This window comes from Nilaparvata lugens, chromosome 8, assembly GCF_014356525.2.
Source record: "Nilaparvata lugens isolate BPH chromosome 8, ASM1435652v1, whole genome shotgun sequence".
In the NCBI taxonomy this organism is placed as follows: domain Eukaryota; kingdom Metazoa; phylum Arthropoda; class Insecta; order Hemiptera; family Delphacidae; genus Nilaparvata; species Nilaparvata lugens.
In genome coordinates, this window is record NC_052511.1 from 26,479,689 (window position 1) to 26,499,735 (window position 20,047).

Genomic DNA, 20,047 nt, shown 5'->3' on the forward strand with positions numbered 1-20,047 from the left:
AAAACAGAAAAATCCAAAGAACCCATACACCAATTTCAAACCCGCACTTTGATTGACATTTTTTTATGACCCTTTGTTTCACTGAACTGCACTTTGTTGATGGTTTCCGTCGTGTTTCCTTTCGATGTTATTTTGTTATTTCGGCGTTTTCTTCTAAGAGTTGAGTTGATGATGTCGGGAAGTCATCTTGCGATGCGGAACCTCCGTCTCCCGAAACGGCCTTACGTCAATTCTGGTCAGGTATCATCCTCGGGACCTCTTACGACATGCCTTGCTCGTGGAGTCCATGATGGTATGAAGTTGTGTCTTAAAGCTGGATTTTGAAGGGGTGAAACATGAAGTTGGTTTGGGGTCACACATGAACCGCTGTAAATAAATGTATTACAGCATTAATTTCTAACTCTTCCTACAATTCATCAAAAGCTTAAAAAGGAGTTATCTATTAATTACAGATTATTTGAATCCTCATTTTATATAGATTTTTATCTTTAAACTACTGATTCTCTGTATCAGAACTAATGGATCTTCCTTCACAAATAATTCAAAAGTTCTGGTATAATTTAATAAATTAGCGTTCAGTTAAAAGCCTTAACGCCATGATAAAAAACAGTCAGAAAAATATAAAACTTTAGGAAGTCTCAAACTCAACATAATATTCAAAATAACATTCCAATTTAAAGACTATCTTACTGACTTTCAGCAATACTCTACAATAATACAGGGTGATTCATAATTATGGTAAAATATTTTAATAGGTGATAGTAGAGGTAAAAATAAGAAAAAAAGTTCATATAAACATATATCCATAAACGCTTCATTAGCGAGCTATACAGAGTGAAAGATTTCGCCCGGAATTCAGTTCCTCTGGTGAAATACACCGATGCTGAATTGTTTGGGGACTAGTTTTTTAAAAACTTATGCTGGATTCATATGGAAAAATATCTGAAAAATTGAATAAAACTAGTCTGGAAGCTGTAGTGTGAGTAGATTTTGAGGAAAAAGTTGAAATATGCAAAAAATCCAAGTAGAAAAACACAGACTTCTACGTTTGATGCCCAATAACTTTCTTTAATAACCAGTGAACAAATAATTTTTCGCAATAAAAATTGTAGAGAATTTAATTCTGAAAAGAATTATGTAAGCTGTGTAAACTAAATTTAAATAAAAGTTGAATAAAATGTATTCTTATGTAGTACATTACACCACAAAAATTTGCTGTTTTATGAGGAGAGAACTAATAACTCATAGGTTGTAGCTGATTGCAAATAAAACATGGATTTCAATAATAGCTGTTCCAAAACAGCTGATTTATTATGTTTTAAATAAGAAAATATTTAAAATAAATTATCAGCTGAAAATTATTTTCAGAAATATTTTAGTTCACTGTTGAACAAAAAAAAAAAACTGTAAGTTAGGGCTACTGTAACCACGCTGTGTTTTTTGTTCAATCTATTAACCAGTTATTTGTAACCATTCCACTCTGCTTTTGTGTTAAGTGCTAACTTTTAAAAAATGGCAGGTAATCTTAGACATTATTCATACTCCGAATAAGCTGACATGCATTTAATGTATGGAATGGGACACTACTGTAATAGTACTGAAGCAAGACGTTTGTATCAAGAGAACTTTCCCAACCGAGTATGTCCAAGTTCAAGGTTTTTTGCCACTATTCATCAACGTCTGTCTGAAACAGATTCTTTGATATCCAAAGAGCACATTTATGCAGGCAGACCCCGATCTACTATGACTGTTGAGTTAGAAGAACAAGTTCTTAATGAAATTTATGAACATCCAGAGAAGAGCACAAAAGAATTGTCAGTGCAGTTTAATGTCCATCAATCTATTATTTGGAGGAAACTAAAATAGCAACAATTACATCCATACCACCTCCAGAAAGTTCATACTCTATTGCCACGAGACTGTATTCCCTGTGCTGGTATTTGCCGATGGTTTTTAGTAAAATTTGTTTACCCAAACTTTTTAACAACCGTTTTATTTACCGACGAGGCACACTCTCCAAGAACAGCTATCGTTAACGTCAACAACCAACATATTTGGGCAGCTGAGAATCCTCATTCCATCAATCCCAATCTTCCACAACATCAGTTTTCAGTAAACATTTGGGCAGGAATCATAGGAGATCATCTACTTCTGTTCGAGCTTCCTCCCAGGCTTAATGGCATAATCTACTAGTCTTTTGGTATAAGTTTAATGTCATTTAGATATGCTACTTTCATATGAAAAAACTTTTCATAAAAAACCGAATATTCTATTTGCAATCAGCTACAACTTAGGAGTTATTAGTTCTGTCCTCTTTCAATTTTTTACTGTTTGCTGTCCTCCTAGACTCATAGATATTGAATAAATTTTCAGAAAGATGTGTTAATTTGTTGTTAGTAAAATATCTTATTGTATTTATTTTATACGTCTCATTTCAATTTTAAAATGTTTAAGCTCTGGAGCTTTTTACAAGAGTTTCTGCACCAAAATCTCGGATTTTCAGTTCCTTTTCCAGTTTTCTGTTATTTTCGCCATATAAAGCCATCGGACGTGGAAAGATCACTCTCGTCTTTTTTTAGATTTTCAATAAAAATTCGAATAAAATGAAATAATTCTGATATCTTCTCGGAATTCTTCTCGGCACGTCAAGGCGGTTCAAAATCACTTATCATAATTCAAATTAGGTTGAAAAATGGAAAATAATATCCTTCATTGTATACAATATAAATCTAACCTACATTTCCATATATATATAAGAAAGGGCTGATTTCTGTATTCAAAGGTGCTTATTTTGGAAATCCCTAATTACAAAAAAATCTACATTGTAAATTGAATTGTAGAGCAGAATCTTTTCTTTCATGTGAAGTAAATAATTAACAAAATAGTGGGTTGTGCAACTAGTGCGCAAAGTGGCACTTTTCTGCACCGAAAGAAACGTTTACGCATGAGCCGTAGGTGAGTGCGGAATGGTTTCTTGAGTTTAGCAAAGGAACTTTGCACACGTATTTCACATTAAATGTTTCCTACAGTTACCATTGAATATGAAAAGTGAGTAATTGTTATGAGTAGAATGTCCTGTAATCCATCAAATGTTTGTCTGTTTGATTTTGTAATTAATAAAAAAATTAATTAATAAGTGAATTAATTCAATCGATTTGAGAATTTAATGAATTTCAAATCATTTCTAATTTATAAATAATTCATCAATTAATTGATTCAAGAGATATCATTTAATATAGGATGTATAATTGAAAAATATTTTTATGAATAATATTTTAAATACACTATAAGTATTTATTATTAATCAATAATAATTCAACCAAATTGAATTTTTAAATCTTTACATTTTGAATTTTCAAATTGAAATATTTAAATTTTTAATCTTTTGATTTTAATTTTTTTTTCTAACCATTTTTCCTTGTCATCTGAGTCTATACTATTTCAATTCATTCAGGCGAACGGGTTAGAGTCAGGAAAACTATAATAAGTTTTTGCCATGCCTGATTTAATCGCAATTCACTATTTTAACACTACAATATTCTAAAACAAACAAAATATCAACAAGTAAAATTATCGGCTCCAGGTGTTGCTTTATTTTTTAATTGACCAATATTTTTTTTTGTATTTCGGTGGCGTTAGTAGGACTGAGGAAGATACTTTTATCACATGGGTTTGAGATTGAGGAATGGGTATATTATTTATGTCATCAGAAATTTTCCTGGCAAAAGTCTCTCCTACCTCGGCAAAGTATTTGTTAAGTACTTTGGCATATTGATTGATTTGGTATTTTTTTAGTATCTAAGAGCTCGTTGATATATTGCCAAGTTTTTTGGAATTATTTTTGTGTTCGTCAAATTTTTTATTGAAGTAATCAGTTTTGGATTGTTTTATTAAATTATTCAGAATATTCCTATATGTTTTGTACTGGTTGTTTAATTGAATATTATTTGGCTGCTTTATTAGCTTCTTTTGCAGCTTATCTCTTACACGAATAGAATTTACTAAGCTGGGCTTAATCCATTTTTAAGAGGCCTTTTATTATTACTTAATTGATTTTTTTTGTTCTTTTATGTGTCAAGTAATTTAATTTTTCAACTAAAAGATCCACCATAATGTCTCTATTTGAAAGGAAAAAATAGTTATGATAGCTCTAGTATCAATTCCAAACTAATTGCTCTAATGCCAATGTCAATCTTGTAACCTATTGACATTATTTCTTCACGAAGAACAAACAGCTATGCAATCCAGACTACTTGTAAATGAATACCTTGAGGTCTAGTCATATAAGGGGCAGCATTGACTGCTGCAGTAAGAGTGAGTGAGATAAATATGTGAAATTATGATTAATGCGAAAAAGAATCAGGTGCAATTACAAAAAATATAATAAATTGTTCAAACACACTTCCAAGCATGATCAAAGAGAGGCTTGTTCGAAAACGGCGGTTGCCATGTAAATTCCAGAGCAAGTTTTTGACTGATGGTTCATCACGTCACGTGTCGTCCTATAATAATTACTGCGTTCCAATGTATGCGTGAACGCACGTGCGCCTGGAGGAGTGAGAGAGATAGAGAAAGAGTGAAATAGAGTGAGCGAGAGAGACAGAAACTAATGACATGAAGGCCTGCAGCCTCCTCTCAAGCTACCGGTTCCTCAAAGCAGAGCCTGTGTTATAGTCACATTCACTTCAATCTGTCAGCATTGGTTGAATGGCAAACATAGATCTTATTCATAAGGAATGCTGACAGTTGAAAGTGAACCTCACTGTTGTCGACCACAATAAGCTCAGTGCATTAAAATCTAATCTCCATAGGCAAGGATCGATCTTTAAAAGAAGTGGAAAGATTTTTTTTAATTAATATTTTTTTCTTTTTAGAGAAATAATGTACCGTGGCGCGAGTAGGCTAACAGAATGTCAGCCTATTGTTGTCGATTTTCTTCACTTCAGTTCGAAATTATGTTTTATGATTTCTACAGTAGGCTAAAATTCATTGCTGGTTTCCAATTCTATTATTCCATTTCTAAGTTCAGATAGAACTCGCTACAGGATAGTAGCATAGAGAAAAGAAGTACCGTGAAGAAAAGAAATAGTTATTTGTGCAACTAGTGCGCAAAGTGACAGTTTTCTGCACCGAAAGAAACGTTTACGCACGATCCGTAGGCGAGGGCGGAATGGTTTCTTGAGTGCAGCAGAGGAACTTTGCGCACATATTTCACATTAAATTTTTCATACAGTTACCATTGAATATGAGAAGTGGTTGATTATGGGTAAAATGATGGCTGAAATCCATCAAATGTTTGTATAGTTTTGTTATTAATAACAACTTTAATCTATTTTAAACTTGATAATCCAATTGAAAATTAATAATCGATAATTTATTCAAATTAAAAATTAAATTAATCCATTTAATTTGAAAATTTGAATAATTTTTAGTAAATTTCAATTCCAGAATAATTTTTCAACCAATCAATTTATGAATGAACAAATATTTGAAATAATGAATAATTAATAATATTAAAAATGTATGATTTAAGGAGCTCTCATTTTTATTTGAAAATCAGAAAAAATATAGATACAACAAATTCGCATTCAAAATACACGCCAACAATGTCAACAGCTGATTGGGATGGCTGCAAGATAATACGCAAAGTATTAAGAGTACGCAAAGTAATACTTTGCGCACTAGAGCGGAAAAGTGATTCTTTGCGTTCTGTAATCAGTGCAGGAATGGTCACAATCGTCGCTGTTAGTGTGTGTAATTAATTTTGTGGTACTTTCCAATCTTCTACAATTTCTCCCTTTTAGTAGGAAGGCTGAAGCATAGAAAACGATAGCATAAGTGTTTAAGCATAGAATAGGCCTAAGTGCACTATTGTTTCTCAAGGCTGAAGTTTATGAAAAATCAGTATTCACCACGCCTTGTATAAAAAATATATCCTATGACCCTCGAGAAGATGAAGTGATAACTTGACTTGTGATAACAAATCAGCATTAGGCTCCCTCATCCATCAGCTGTGCTCATAGCTGTGACAATGATAACTTATGTTTTCTAAAGTGCAGGCAACGAATGCTCAAATAAAGGTATAGAGGGAAAAGTTTGGAACACAATTTTCAACTCCACAGCTCTTCTAAGGATAGTAAGAGGGTTAACATATCAAAAGTCCTCACCCCCACCCTCTGTGCTAAAGGGGTGGGGGTGGTTTGAAAGTACCATTTCTTCATTTTTCGCATATATCACGGAAACTATGCATCTTATGAACATTTTGTATTCTGTGCAAAATTGAAGCTTACAAAATTACCAGCAAGTTTTGTCCTTTATATTTTTTCCATATCTTTCATAGTTTCTGAGATATCAGCTCTTGGAAGTGAGACATTTTTTGAAAAACACTTCTGCCTCAAATTTTTTTCATATTATCGGCTTTATAATTTTTGAACGATTGATGGAAAAAATCCGTGCTGATCGTGAGCTTGTAGAGCATCAAATTATCTTCAACTTTATGTATATTTTCACTATTTTACGCATTTCCCTACGACTGTTGCAGCAGTTTTAGTGTTTAGAGTGAAATTTTCTGTTCAGCAACAATAGATCAGTTGATAATCAAATTTGGAGGGAACGTTTGGAACACAATTTTCGACTTCGAACACAATTTTCGACTTTGTTGAGACTAGTTTGGAGGTGAGCATATCAAAAATCCCAACCCCTACATCATATGCTGAAGGGATGAGGGTGGTTTGAAATTTGCATTTCCACTTATTTCTTACATGCTTATATCTACATCTTGGCAACAATATGTTCTATTGACATAATCACCTGCATAAAAATGAAGCTTGATCAATTTCCTTCAAGTATTGTTTAGTAAAGATTTTTGATAAATCCGATACTTTTCGAGATATTTTTGTTCTAGTGATGCATTTTCGAAAAAAATATTTTTTCGCTCTTTCAAGTCTTAAAACTTTTCAAGAATTGATGAAATAAGAATGTGATTATTACGAGATTGTAGAGCATCAAATTATCTTCCATTTCATGTATAATTCATCTATTCCACGCATTCTCATAAGACTGTTACAGCAGTTTTAGTTTTGAGTGTCAAATCTCAAGATTTGCAGCAATTGACTTTCTTCGAATATCACACTATTCTGTCATCATAAATTGGCAGTGTGCTCTAGTATGAATATTCATATTGAGTACCTATTCGAACGTCTGCGGAACTAAACATAGGGGGTGTTTCTAAACTTCCAACCAAACAAAGACTCTCAAAACTGCAGTCTGCAACAAAAATCTGCAGTCAAAACTGCAACAGTCTTATGGGAATGCGTGAAATAGTCGAATTATACATGAAATGGAAGATAATTTTTGATGCTCTACAATCTCGTAATGAGCACATTCTTGTTTCATCAATTGTTAAAAAGTTATAAGACTTGAAAGAGCGGAAAAATATTTTTTTCGAAAATGCATCACTAGAACAAAAATATCTCGGAAAGTATCGGATTTATCAAAAATCTTTACCAAACAATACTTGAAGGAAATTGATCAAGCTTCATTTTTATGCAGTTGATTATGTCAATAGAACACATTGTTGCCAAGATTTGAGCATGAAAGAAATAAGTGGAATAATTGTGTTCCAAACTTTTCCCTCTATAATCTTTCGTTGACTGGACTATACAAGAATTTATATCTTTCTATACTCTCTATTAGTGCAGTCTCTATTCTTCTATATTTTCTATATTCTCTACTGCTCTAGTTAGTTATCTCCTATACTTTGCATTCTTTTTTCTGCAGGCGATCTATATTTTTCATCAGTGTGTATGAAGTGCACTGTAGCCTATTGAGAGTGTTTACCGGTACTAACTGTGTAAAGGTTATACTTGCAATACAGTTTTTTTTAAATATATACATCTTCCAGATCTATATCTCCTATGGCTGAAAAGTGTACAGTGTAATAACTTACTATGATATCATTACAGACAGTATATCCAGTTCTATTTCTGAAGATGACCTATTCTTTGTATGTATTGCCCATATAGCAGTTATGCATACTGTGTGCAATTTAGTATAATATGTGTAAATTAGTGTACTCAGTCAGTTGATTCAACCGAACTCATTCTAGTATCAGATCAAATACAGACCATATTCAGCCTACAAATACCGTTGCTAACTTCCAACATTTATTTTATTGCCCACCCATTGCTGGCTTGCTGCCGACCTAACCCATTATGAATATGGATTACGACCAAATAAACCCGAGAAGCTGTTCTTGAATGTGTATGGGTCGCACTTTTGGCACTCTCCTTCAACTCTATCTTACTCTATCCTCATCTTGAGATAAAGGGGTTGAAGGGAGAGAGAGATAGAGAGAGAGGAGCTCCCGAAGAGTCCAGTTGTAGAACCTGGAGTGGTCACCGAGCTTGCCTGACCTCCACACCTTCGCGGCGATTGTTTTTTTGCGCGAACTGTAGACTTGACCATCTGTTCTCTCAAAAATCGAATCTCTTCTCGCGTACTGATCGATTTCCAATCTGATCGGGCAGTTGGTGCACGTAGAGTGGCAGGAATGACTGCATTCCAACTGGAGCACCAACAATTGGCAAAAGAAGTGCATTTTTCGCTCCTGTTAAGGTCGCTTCTCTTTGCCCCATTGTTTGTTCCAGCTGCGAGCTCTGCTTTTAAGCTGACAGAGAAATGAGACGGAAAAACAATTTTGTTGCCAAATTGGAAAGGAGGTTTTAGGAGAATAGCCTCTAAAGAGCATAACCGCAATCAGATGTATTTGATGCACATTCAAAAATGGTGTTGTAGTCAGGATAGGAATTGAAGGGTTCAGCCGCAATCATAACGAATATAGACCTGCATATGATGCAAATTTGAAATCAGTTTTGTTATGTCTTCGAAAATGAATGTTTTAGAAATACACATTACAGGATATGACCCTTATAAAAATATCTTAATTCAGAATGGTACCGGTACTTGTTATAGTTTGCAGAATTACTGCAATACATTATCTTCAATCAAAAAAATATAAATGATGCTTGATGCACATTCAATAGCAAGCTATAATAGCGGTAAAGTAATTCTAAAATTAGTCTATCTCTATCACAGATTAGAGTCACATCCAAGGTCTAGTTCTATAAGTCCAAATTCCTTGTTGCCTACGACATGTAGGTAGGCTACCTTACTTCACAGTAAATTTTGTGTGAACAGGAATTTCAGTTCAATCACGCTAGTGCCTTGTCTATATTAGGTTGACGAAGCTCCTCATCAGAAGTGAAATTTATTTGTATAACATTTGCAATATTTGCAATAGCAATGTGTTCTACATTTTGTGAGGAATAGTCTCTCATGTAGAAGATGATTGAAGTGATATTTTTCTTCATCATTCCTTCATTTTACAAATGATGAATAAGCAGTAGGCTACAGTTTTGGGCACGTACTGTTCATCAATGCTATTTTAAAGAATAACAACACTAGCTATTCCAAATTTAGTTGTAAATAATAAACAGATGTTTTTAACAGTCAAGGCAAACTTTCTGATTATTTTGATGCTCTTCTTGGTTCGGAATGTATTATGATAAACAATAACACTTCTTCCTTGATATGCATAAAATCAAACTTAGTCTGATTTGCCCTTGAGGTATTAAAAATTGCTCTCTGGTTGGGCACATAGTGAGTTTTAAAGAATATTTGGAGCAGAGTGGTTCTTTTGAGAGAGTATGCTAGTCATTTTTGAGAGTTTGTTCTTTACTAGGAACTGAGCATTGTTTTCGCCAACACAAACCATGCAGTTGGGTTATAGTCTGAAATTGTGTTGACGAGAATTTTGTCCTTTAGAAAGGAAAAGGTCTTGCTTTCGAAAATTGCGAAGCTCTCTTGCAATCCAAAAAATGAATACGGTAATTTAAAAATATTCACTGTGAAATATAATATGTCGTAATCTATGATAGAATTTCAAGTAGTAAATCGTCAAGGAAAAAGCATCAAATTCCATAAATTTACAATTTCTCCTTCACATTAGCTTTTAATAATTGAAATAAAAACGCTTTCTGCTTCCAATGAAGTGAAATACATGTGATGTTTCATGTCTTTATCAACATAAAAATCATTTGACCATTGGAAGTCACTCAGTTGCAATCGTTTTGTAATTTTTTATGTCATTCATCCGGAAATGTGATTCATTCAATAAAAAACAAGGTTGCCCATTAAAATTTCATTGATTGTTCAATAGTTTAGGAAAATACAATAAATAATTTGCCCGGAAACTTTATTTGACACTATTCTAAGATAACAGAATAGAGTACTTTGAATATTTTGGTTAAATATGATACAGAGTTACAAATTTATGGATAACTTCTATTGAGATTTTCCCAATACAATGATAGGCCTAATCATTAGAGTAGCTTGTTCCGATATAAAGCATGAACGAACGTAGCTGCAATTTATATGGAGTACAATATCTACATCTACACCTTCTTTATCCAATCGTACTATATTGATAAGCAATGTGAGAACTGCTCCAATTGATAATGTCTAACCACATTTGACTTGTTTGAACATGATTCACCACAGTTTCACACAAGAAAAAATACGAAACACTTCTCAAGTCTGTGAATGCATGAGAGTGGATTATGAAAACCGACTCTCAGGAAGTGGTACGTATTCTATAAACGACGGTGGCAATAATAATAAATTGCTTTGAATAGTTATTTTATTTTATTAATTGGATTGAATATATTTATTGGGTAAAAGCGTCTATGAGGTGAGGGAGAGAAGTTTTGAAGGAGAGTAGTTGATTTTAATTGCTCTAATAATAATGAATCCCTTTCATATGTTAGCATATTGAATTTTCAGAAATGACGAATACTTGATATTCTGTTAACAAACATTGCATATTCATTGATCATGAAATAAGTTGATTTTCTCTAATAATATTGGCCTAATTTATAGTTACAGTATAATACAGTCTTGCGTTAAAAATGAAGTAATCAAATGATCCAATTTGACGCAATCAAATAATGAACTGCTTCATGAACTCGACGGAGTTCCAAGTGCCGAAGATTAAATTATTAATTCCTCACAGTTATAACTTCTCTAAATTCGAGGCAACTCAAAATATATTTCAAATTTATATTTTGACTTATATTAAAACTAAATATGAAGTAAGAATGATTTCACAGAGGATATATAGTATGGATGGGTTATTTATTCCAGAACAATAGGAATAGGCAGGCCTACAAAGTATGTTTTTTCACTTCTGATTAAAGACGAATATACATCAAAGGCACAAAACCCCAGTTTTTCTATAGTATATTATTCATTTGGCGGGAAATAATTCTAGTAATTTCAAATCCTAGTTCAGGTGGGAGAGAAGTGAATAATAATAGAACAGTTTTATAAAATACAAATTTATTTGAGATCAAACAAATATTGCTAGAATAACATTTCACTTTCAACAAAAAATAAGGCTTATATTTCAAATAAGAATAATACAATCTATTGCTATTAATGGAATAATTATAGATGTAGTCTGCTATTTCATTTGTTACTATTGTTTTAAAATAAGAGGAAAGCAATTTCGGAATAAATATCTGAAATAAATAGATAAATGTATAAAATATTCAATCTGATGATAACATCATATATATTAAAATAGAAACCTTTTCAAATAGAAAACGGCAATGTTGATAAAAATGAGACAAGACACAAACATATATATTGTATAAATATTTTCTAATGACAATAATATTGTGAATAATAATCTATTGATTTGATTAAAAATGTTTCTGTGAAAAAACATAAATTCGTCAGGTTTACAGTTTGACAATTAGATTCACTGGATTTTCTCTATTCCGAAAATTAGTAAAATTCTGTAATATTAATAATACATGGATTTATCATTTTACTAAGGTTGATATGAAAATAATTTTTGAAGTTTAGTAGAACATTTTCAAAGTATCTTTTAAGTATATCTAATTTCTCTCATCTTACAAGTCAAGATGAACATAATGGCACAATAGAATAAAATCAACATAGCCTGAATGGTTCTTTTGAAAATTAGGTTAATGATATATTAAAAAAATCAGAATGGGTTCAAATTCACAGGAGATTCCAAGTGACTATTGTTTTACTATTTGGGAATAGTCATTCTCAATTGATTGTAGGTGATTATTGATAATTGAAATACAATACTTCTTCTTCTAAGAAATTAATTTCAAGTACCGATACACCACAATACTGCAAGAATTGGATTCTCAATATTATTGATTGTTAATAGAGTTCAATTGGCATCAAATAGAGATTGATATGCATGTATACAGATATGCAGACTACTTATACTCTCTCAAGCTTTTCCAAACAGCATGATTCTTATGGAGTGTTACTAATTGAAGTAGTGCTTGTACAATGGTCTCTTTTCAAATGCAGCATTTGCAGTCTCGGACTCCCATAAATGGTACAGCCATATGGCCTGACTGCAGTCCATGTCTGCATAAGGGGTTAGCGTGTGTTCTCTGGAAAGAGTGATGAGAAATGCTATTCCTCTTTGGGGCAAGATGAGTAGAGTGTAGGAGCAACAGAGAAGGAAACACATTTAGAAAGAAAGGAATCCTGCAGAAAGTCATCTTACAAGCACATTACAATGGAAGGATAAGTTGGGTATCCAAGGTTCATGAATAAAATATCAAGAGGCCGGGCTGTTCGGTTTTCTATTGTAAAGAAATGTGGAGTGATGACGTGAGTGAACCTTTAGAAATGATAGAGCAAGGAACATGGCTGTATTTGTAAGTACAAACTTGAACGCTAATCATTGAGCAATAATTATCCTTTCATTCATGTGTTATGTTTAAGAACCTATTCGATTCACAAAAAATAATGATTATCATTTTTATTCTATTCTTATAAATTGATACTTTCGATACAAGGGCTCTTTGGATTTAATCTGATAATGCATATTTGACCTGCTTCATGAGTTTTATCAATTACATCTCATGTGAACTTGAATGAAAATTGGATTTAGATTAGCATTGAAATCTCAAAAAATATTTTTTGAGAAATTAATAACAAATTAAAATTTAAATGAAAATAGTAATTATCTAAATGTGAGAAACAAAGAAATAGACTGTATCAATGATATATCTATGACTGAAAGATGTATCATTCATAGATCCATATAATATTAAAATGTTTTATTCCAATAGCATTAACATTGAAGTCTTCAATGAGCAACTTAAATTTATTTATGCTCAACTCTATCTAAAAAACTCAACTGATCTTATATTCCTAATATATATACTTCACCTATTATTTACATACGTACACGTGTATATTTTATATACATAGATGATTTTTCGTTTTTATTTACACCAAAAATACATAGTCAAAGCTCAATAATTTTTCTATTTATTATTTGATTAAAAGGTTTTTTCAAAAGGCCAAAGTTGAAAGTAATCTATTTTGAGATACTCAATTACTGAATTATTATGGCAGCAGAAAATAGTATTCTTTATAACATCTAGCTTCATAAACTAACAAAGTACAACAAAATATAATAATCAACAACATTTCAAAGAGAAAAGAGTTCAAAGTTGATAGTTCTCTAGAGAAAGATAACTGATTTGGCACTATGAATTCACTAAAACAGAGAATAAAATAAAACATATAAAGAGAATTACAACTAATAAACCATAGGCTATACTTATGTTAAAGAAATTAGTGTGTTGTTTGACCATTCTTGTCAACTATTAATTGAAACTTTGGATTAAAAAAGCACTTTTGAAGTAAAAATACTCACTTTTTAGCAGTGTCTGTAGATGACCCACAAGTCGAAACGTCGTAACTGCTGAAAAGTAAGTTTTTCTACTTCAAAAGTGTTTTTTATATTCAACGTTCATATAAATTATTATCACGAGTTGAAGGGAAAACAATGAACAATCAAGATACTTAGTAATACTGCACTAAATACACTTTAAAGTTCAAAAACCTATCTATCTGAAAATAATCAAAAGATTACACAAATAAATAAAATATTGTTGATATAAGATATTTTTCTGTCTGTACAAAAACAAGAAGTATCCACCAACAAAATTAATAACAAGCATAAAAACTTTACAATGCATAGAGAATATCCTGAAATAATATGAGAAAAATGTTTTCAAAGACTTATTTAATAAACAATTGAAAACCTTAATAAGATGGTAGATTGCACATAATATTGGAAATAACACACCCTGGCATTGCTCTCCAAATATTCAATTCAAATAAGTTATCTACATTATAATGTGGAATGTAGCATTTCCTTTACTGTCCACTTATTTTTATACAGTAATTTACAAATTTACAAGGAAAATATGTACACCCTTGATATTATATAAAATTATTAAAAGTAGATGACTTAATCAATTTGTAAAGAATGGAGGAGTATATTAATAAATTGAGCAATAAATCAAATTTGACGCAGATTCCAGAATAAGAAATGGTCTGTATCTCAATTGTGTTGATTTTAATATTATAAAAGAGGAAGATACCTTATTTTCAAAAATAAATATTGACAGTATGGCACCAAATTAACAGAATAGGTATACTATTTTAACAACCTTGATTTTTATTAATGACCTCTCAGGCCATCCAGGATTCAGGATTGTAACAAGGGGGTAGGTACCAAAAGAACCAGTGTTCACCTCCCAGAATATGAATGTCATCTTTTATTGGAAGTATCATCTTATCTAATGTCAATATTGAGCATGCAAGAGAACTAAATCCAAGTTCCAAGGTATTGGAAAACAAACTGAGTTCCACTAATAATTTATAGGGATTGAATCTAATGAATTCCAGCTTACTTTCAAAGTAATTACCGTTGTTAACCATTCCATAAGTATTGTTTTTATAAGTTTTTTGAGATGATAGCACCCTAATAATGTACAAAAAATGTACACACAACTGAATGCACAATACGGTAGTGTGTTCTTTAAAAAAATGAATACATGGTAATCAAGGTATGGGTAATAATAAGTCATGCAACAAATCAACTATACAACAAACAATGCGCGCTGCCTTTAGCGTTCTCACTCCGCACCACATCAATCCAGTCCTCTAGTCTTGGTGCACAACGTAGCACCAAGTCACCAAGTTTTCTACGCGCCATGAAAACAAATTCACCAGCTCCGTGCCTGGCCCCGCAGTGCTGTGGCACCTGTAGGCGAACTGTGACATTATGTTTGTCGGTGTCGGACGTTGACTGTGTCCTGTCTTTGTGTTTGTCGCCGTCCGTCGTTGACTGAGTCCTGTCTATCTCGTTGCTGGCTAGATCCTCGGCCAGGGAGCTCAGCTCGTCGGGCGTCGACTCCCGCAGGTGCTTGGTCACTTTCACGGTGATCTCAGACACTTTCAGATCATCGAGATTCTCCACGCCTCGTATGATGCCTCTTGTAACTGTTGATGAAAAGGAGAATATATTACAAAATGGACAACATGCTGGAAAAAAATTATTAATAACATACCCACTACTAGTAGGTATGGTAATAATATAGGTATTACTACTATAGGTATGATAGTACCTACTACTATAGTTATGGTTAATAACATACCTACTACTACTAGTAGGTAGGCCTACTTTAATTGAAGTGATATAATTCATATCTTTCCTTCCCTTGCTCCACTTGCATAGGTAAGTTGGGTACGGTACCGTAGCGTTTTAGATCACAAAACAATATTTGAGGTATCCAGACTTTATAATTTCTATAATATAAGACTCTATTAGTTTCATCAATGATTGTTGAAACAAGAATGAAAATTGGAGAATAGATAGTTTGGAATAGGAATGCTGAGAAGAAATATCAAAGAGAGATATTATAACAATATTAACAATTCATTACTAAAAAATACCAAAATATGGATCATAGTGGCATAGAGCATAACATGAAGAAATACAAAAGAATTCAGGTGAAGTTCAAGGATAACTTTATAACCCCAGTCAAGTAAAAGTTGTTCGCTGGCTGTTAGTACTGGGTTCACTTGGAATTGAGGGCTCTTAGAACTAATATTATCCCTCCGACTTATAAAAGTGTGTTTATCTGCTGGGATGACAGAGATGCCCTTTATGCTCTCCTTGACTGCACAACCAGATGACGCACCTTGTCACTAAATAAGGAGATGAAGAAGAAAGAGAAAGCGAAATGATTGAGAGGAATAGAGATATGACAAGGAGGAAGCGAGAGGAGAATATCAGGTCATGTACTGGTGCTGGTGGTAAGTTTGAGAGGGAAAAGTCTCCCCAGCACAAGCAGCTGTGATAATACGGTGGCTCTTGACTTGAGATCTTGAGAATCAGGCAGTTTAGAAAAAACTCCTTATCTATGTCCAGAAAGGCTGCAGTGAACGATAATGTGGTTCAACTGCAGTATACCTATATACTACACATAAAAACTACATGTTTTTATTCGAAGCGTATTTCTAGAATTCTCTCTTTTGTATAAAGTTACAAATAAGTAATGTCTTTTCGAATAATGATATTCAACAAATCACTTCACTTGTATGGGTTTTCTATTATTGAAAAACACAATATAAAAACCTATTGAATAATATCATTCTTTAATATTATCTTTTACAATTAAATTTCCATAGACCTAATCAATTTGTAATTTTTATTATTCCTATGCAAAATATAGGCTACAGTGAATTTCTTTTTTCCTTACATTACAGTATTTCTTTTTATTTCTTATTTTTTTCTTTACATTACTCTAATTTCTTTACAGTACAGTATATACAGTATTTAGATATACAGGCTTTGTTATACATTATATAGTAGTAGACTTTTAAATTTTATCAAAACTAATTTTTATGTTCACTCCGTATTATTTGACTTCAGCGTGATTTTGAACTAACACATTACCATAGAGAAAAGATAGCATAAGAAGATAACCCATGGTATAGGGTGTTCCAAATTTCCCTGTTAATTCAAGTAGTTATTGAGAAATTTCTTAACTTTTAGTATAGTTATTTTTTAAATTAATTTGTAAAACTTGAATTATAAACTTACCTAGATCACTCGAACAGAACGCATGCGTCATTTCTTCGTTTGTACACGGTCTGCATTCTGGAAAAAAATAAAAAATAAATAAACTTGTGCAACAAAAGTTGCCCTGCTGTAAACCGTACTTATTTGAGCCACAAACATATCTTATGGTTATTCGCGCCTATATTAATATTACATAGTGCCTCGCTAACCACTAATGTTCAGACTTTAAACAGAGAAGACACTGAATTGTAAGATTTATTTGGAAGCTTGTAATGAGTTTTACAAAAACGGTTAGAACTGGGAGCTATTATTCATACCACAAAAACAAATCTCTATGTTGAACAGTGCGTTGTCATAAATAATCCAGCAGAGAAGCCGTATTGGCGGTGCATAAACTGAAATTGAAAGGCCAGAAATGTAAATCCAATACAAATTACTAATTTATGCATGGGAGACAAGAGGTATGGTTTTCTGGAGGCGACTTTTGAAATGAAAAGCAGGGAGAGAGAAAACAGTGAGAAATAGAGAATAGACTGGATGAAGAGAGAAGGATTCATTACAAAGTCAACTACTATTCTATGCAATACTACACCTAACCGTGATAAATTGGGGAGAACTAGAATTGAATATACAACCCACGTGTATTGTATCGTGAAAACAAGACGCTCATTAGAAGAGATCAGGTTATGAATGGAATGGAACAAATTTCGACCGATGAAGAAGTTTTAGACGCGCTACAAGAATTTGTAGTTCTTGAAGGCCTTGAGTTTTTTCCACTTTCGACTCTCTGTATCACCTAAATGAAAAACGAACACTGCTCGTTTCCAAGCAATTTGGGCACCGAATTGGAATATTATATGGTGATTGGATGCTGCATCAATTCTGGGCTATTTCATCTCTACGGCACCTACTACCCTGTTAAAGGAATTTGAGGAACGTGATGTAGCCACATCTTAATTATTTCTTAGTAGCAATTTCTCAGAGCTTAAAACTGCATGTATTCAGAAGTTTGTCTGTTGGATCGTAAATACTGTAGACGTGTAGACCAATAGAAACTCTTTGTTATGGGTTGGATTAAATTGTGCTCTAAATCGATTTAATTGGTTAAAAATGCATGTTTTTCTAAATTTCAAGTTCTATCAACTTTTCCAGGTTTAAAATAAGGTCTTCCAGACAAATCATACTTCTATCGGAAAATCTCCATTATTATTTTCCAAAAAGGTTCACATATATTTTACTTAATAGAGAGGGATTTTCTCTGTATTGGATGACCTTGGCATTATTTGTCTTGAATAATCTTTTGTGAAGTCGGGAAGATATTTTTTAATGATAATGCTAAATAAAGAGTTATAGCTGATTGACTCCTAATCAATTCACATTTTGATTGGATTCATTCAAATCAAAATGAGAAACATCATGAATGTACTAGAGAGGAACATCACGAAGAAAATAGACTAAGTATAACAAAACAGAGGTAGAGAGAGTGCTTGAGAGAGAAACAGAGAAGTTGGAGTACTAAACTAAATGCGGAAGGACGGACAAACATCTTAATTGGCGACTATGGGAGGCTAGAGCAAACTACTGGAGAAATATGACAAGCTGTTACGGTTCCAGTCTCAAAAATTTAATTGGACTTCGACTCCTCGAAATTAGTGGAGGGTGCTTTGTCTATATTTAGGACAACAAGCTGGACAAGGGCTTGGTTATTTCTTCTCTCTCTACATTATATACTATTATATCTTCTTTCTATTCCTATTCTTCCTTCTAATATGCCCTACTAACTCATATCTTACTGTTGATATACTGAGTGTCTCACTTGTCAACCACCTGTTACAGTGAGAGTTGGAAACCCAATGAAGGTTACCAGTTTTGCGAAAAATGATCACTTTCTAGACAGAGACATACAGTACCCTGAAGGAAAGTTTCTAATTGGAATTATTCAATAGTGTTATAGCGTTGTTAGACTTGTAAAACATTTCACAAATACTACAGAATGTCAACAGCTAGCAAGATCAATTATTTTTAGCATCGATCAATGCAATGACAATGATCTTGTGATTATACTACTGTATACTTGAAATATGATTAATACAAACTGAAATAAAACGAGCCCTCTCTATTGCACGGTTCAACAACAGGTGAATAATATCTTTCATTATATCTGTATATTATTATCATTGACTAAGTCCAGTTGAACTGATATGTGATATCCAGATACCAACTCAATACCAAAAGATATTACTTGTTGCATGATGAAGATTGGAATACTTCTCATCGAACCTTAAAAATGGTCAATGGTTTCCTCCACAGACTTTGAATCAAAACTTTAAAAAGTTCTCCTACCAATCATAAATGTTCTCCGGAAAGTATCATCGACTGAATTGAATCAATAAAGTGAAATTACACTTTGGATAATAGTTCATGTATCACGTTCGCCTATGACTTGAATTGAGCCTCAAAACCTTAATATGAATGGTTAAGCTCATTATAGTATTGACAGAATCAAATCATAACCTCAACCGGATTTTGTTGAATGGTTACACACACGTAATGATTGACAGAGCTGAATCACAACCTTAAATATCGTACTACGCACATTGAGACGACATGAATACATGATAATATGAGTACCGGTATTTATGATGTGATGGAGGATGACGGGAAGCTGAGCTGAGATGATTCAAGTGGCATATGCCAACAACCAATAGTTGGTTTCCTGTGACCGACTATGAGCAGAGTAGGCCTAAAGAGTTAAGCCCTTCACTTCTCATCTTTGTTTTTTAGTTTTTACAGCTCTCGAGAAGGAGGCGTTGATTTGATACACATAGATATAGCATAATATACACAAACTATAATTCATTATATTGGCTGCGTTGAAACTCGTTTAAATTGGGATTAGAAGTCAATGATGACAAATGATCGTTCGATTTTGAATTCGGTTTCGAAAGAATGCTTGCAAAGGCTTATGTATGAATTATATTGTACACGATATGAAACTTTGCTTTATTACGATGAGGCCTTCATTGCAAGGCCTAAATTTCATCC

At 32.8% G+C, this 20,047-nt stretch overlaps 1 protein-coding gene across 1 annotated transcript in view; it reads right to left on the reverse strand.

The window, feature by feature from the left end:
- Nucleotides 1-11,702: 11,702 nt before the first annotated feature.
- The window catches only part of LOC111047120 (meteorin-like protein), a 58,488-nt gene continuing 50,143 nt past the window's right edge, over nt 11,703-20,047 (reverse strand). The window contains exons 4-5 of the mRNA XM_022332788.2: nt 17,024-17,080; nt 11,703-15,417 (exon numbers count right to left, since the gene is read on the reverse strand). Of these exons, the coding sequence (XP_022188480.2) occupies nt 15,011-15,417; nt 17,024-17,080 (464 nt within the window). The 3' untranslated portion in view covers nt 11,703-15,010. The remainder of the gene's footprint in view (nt 15,418-17,023; nt 17,081-20,047) is intronic.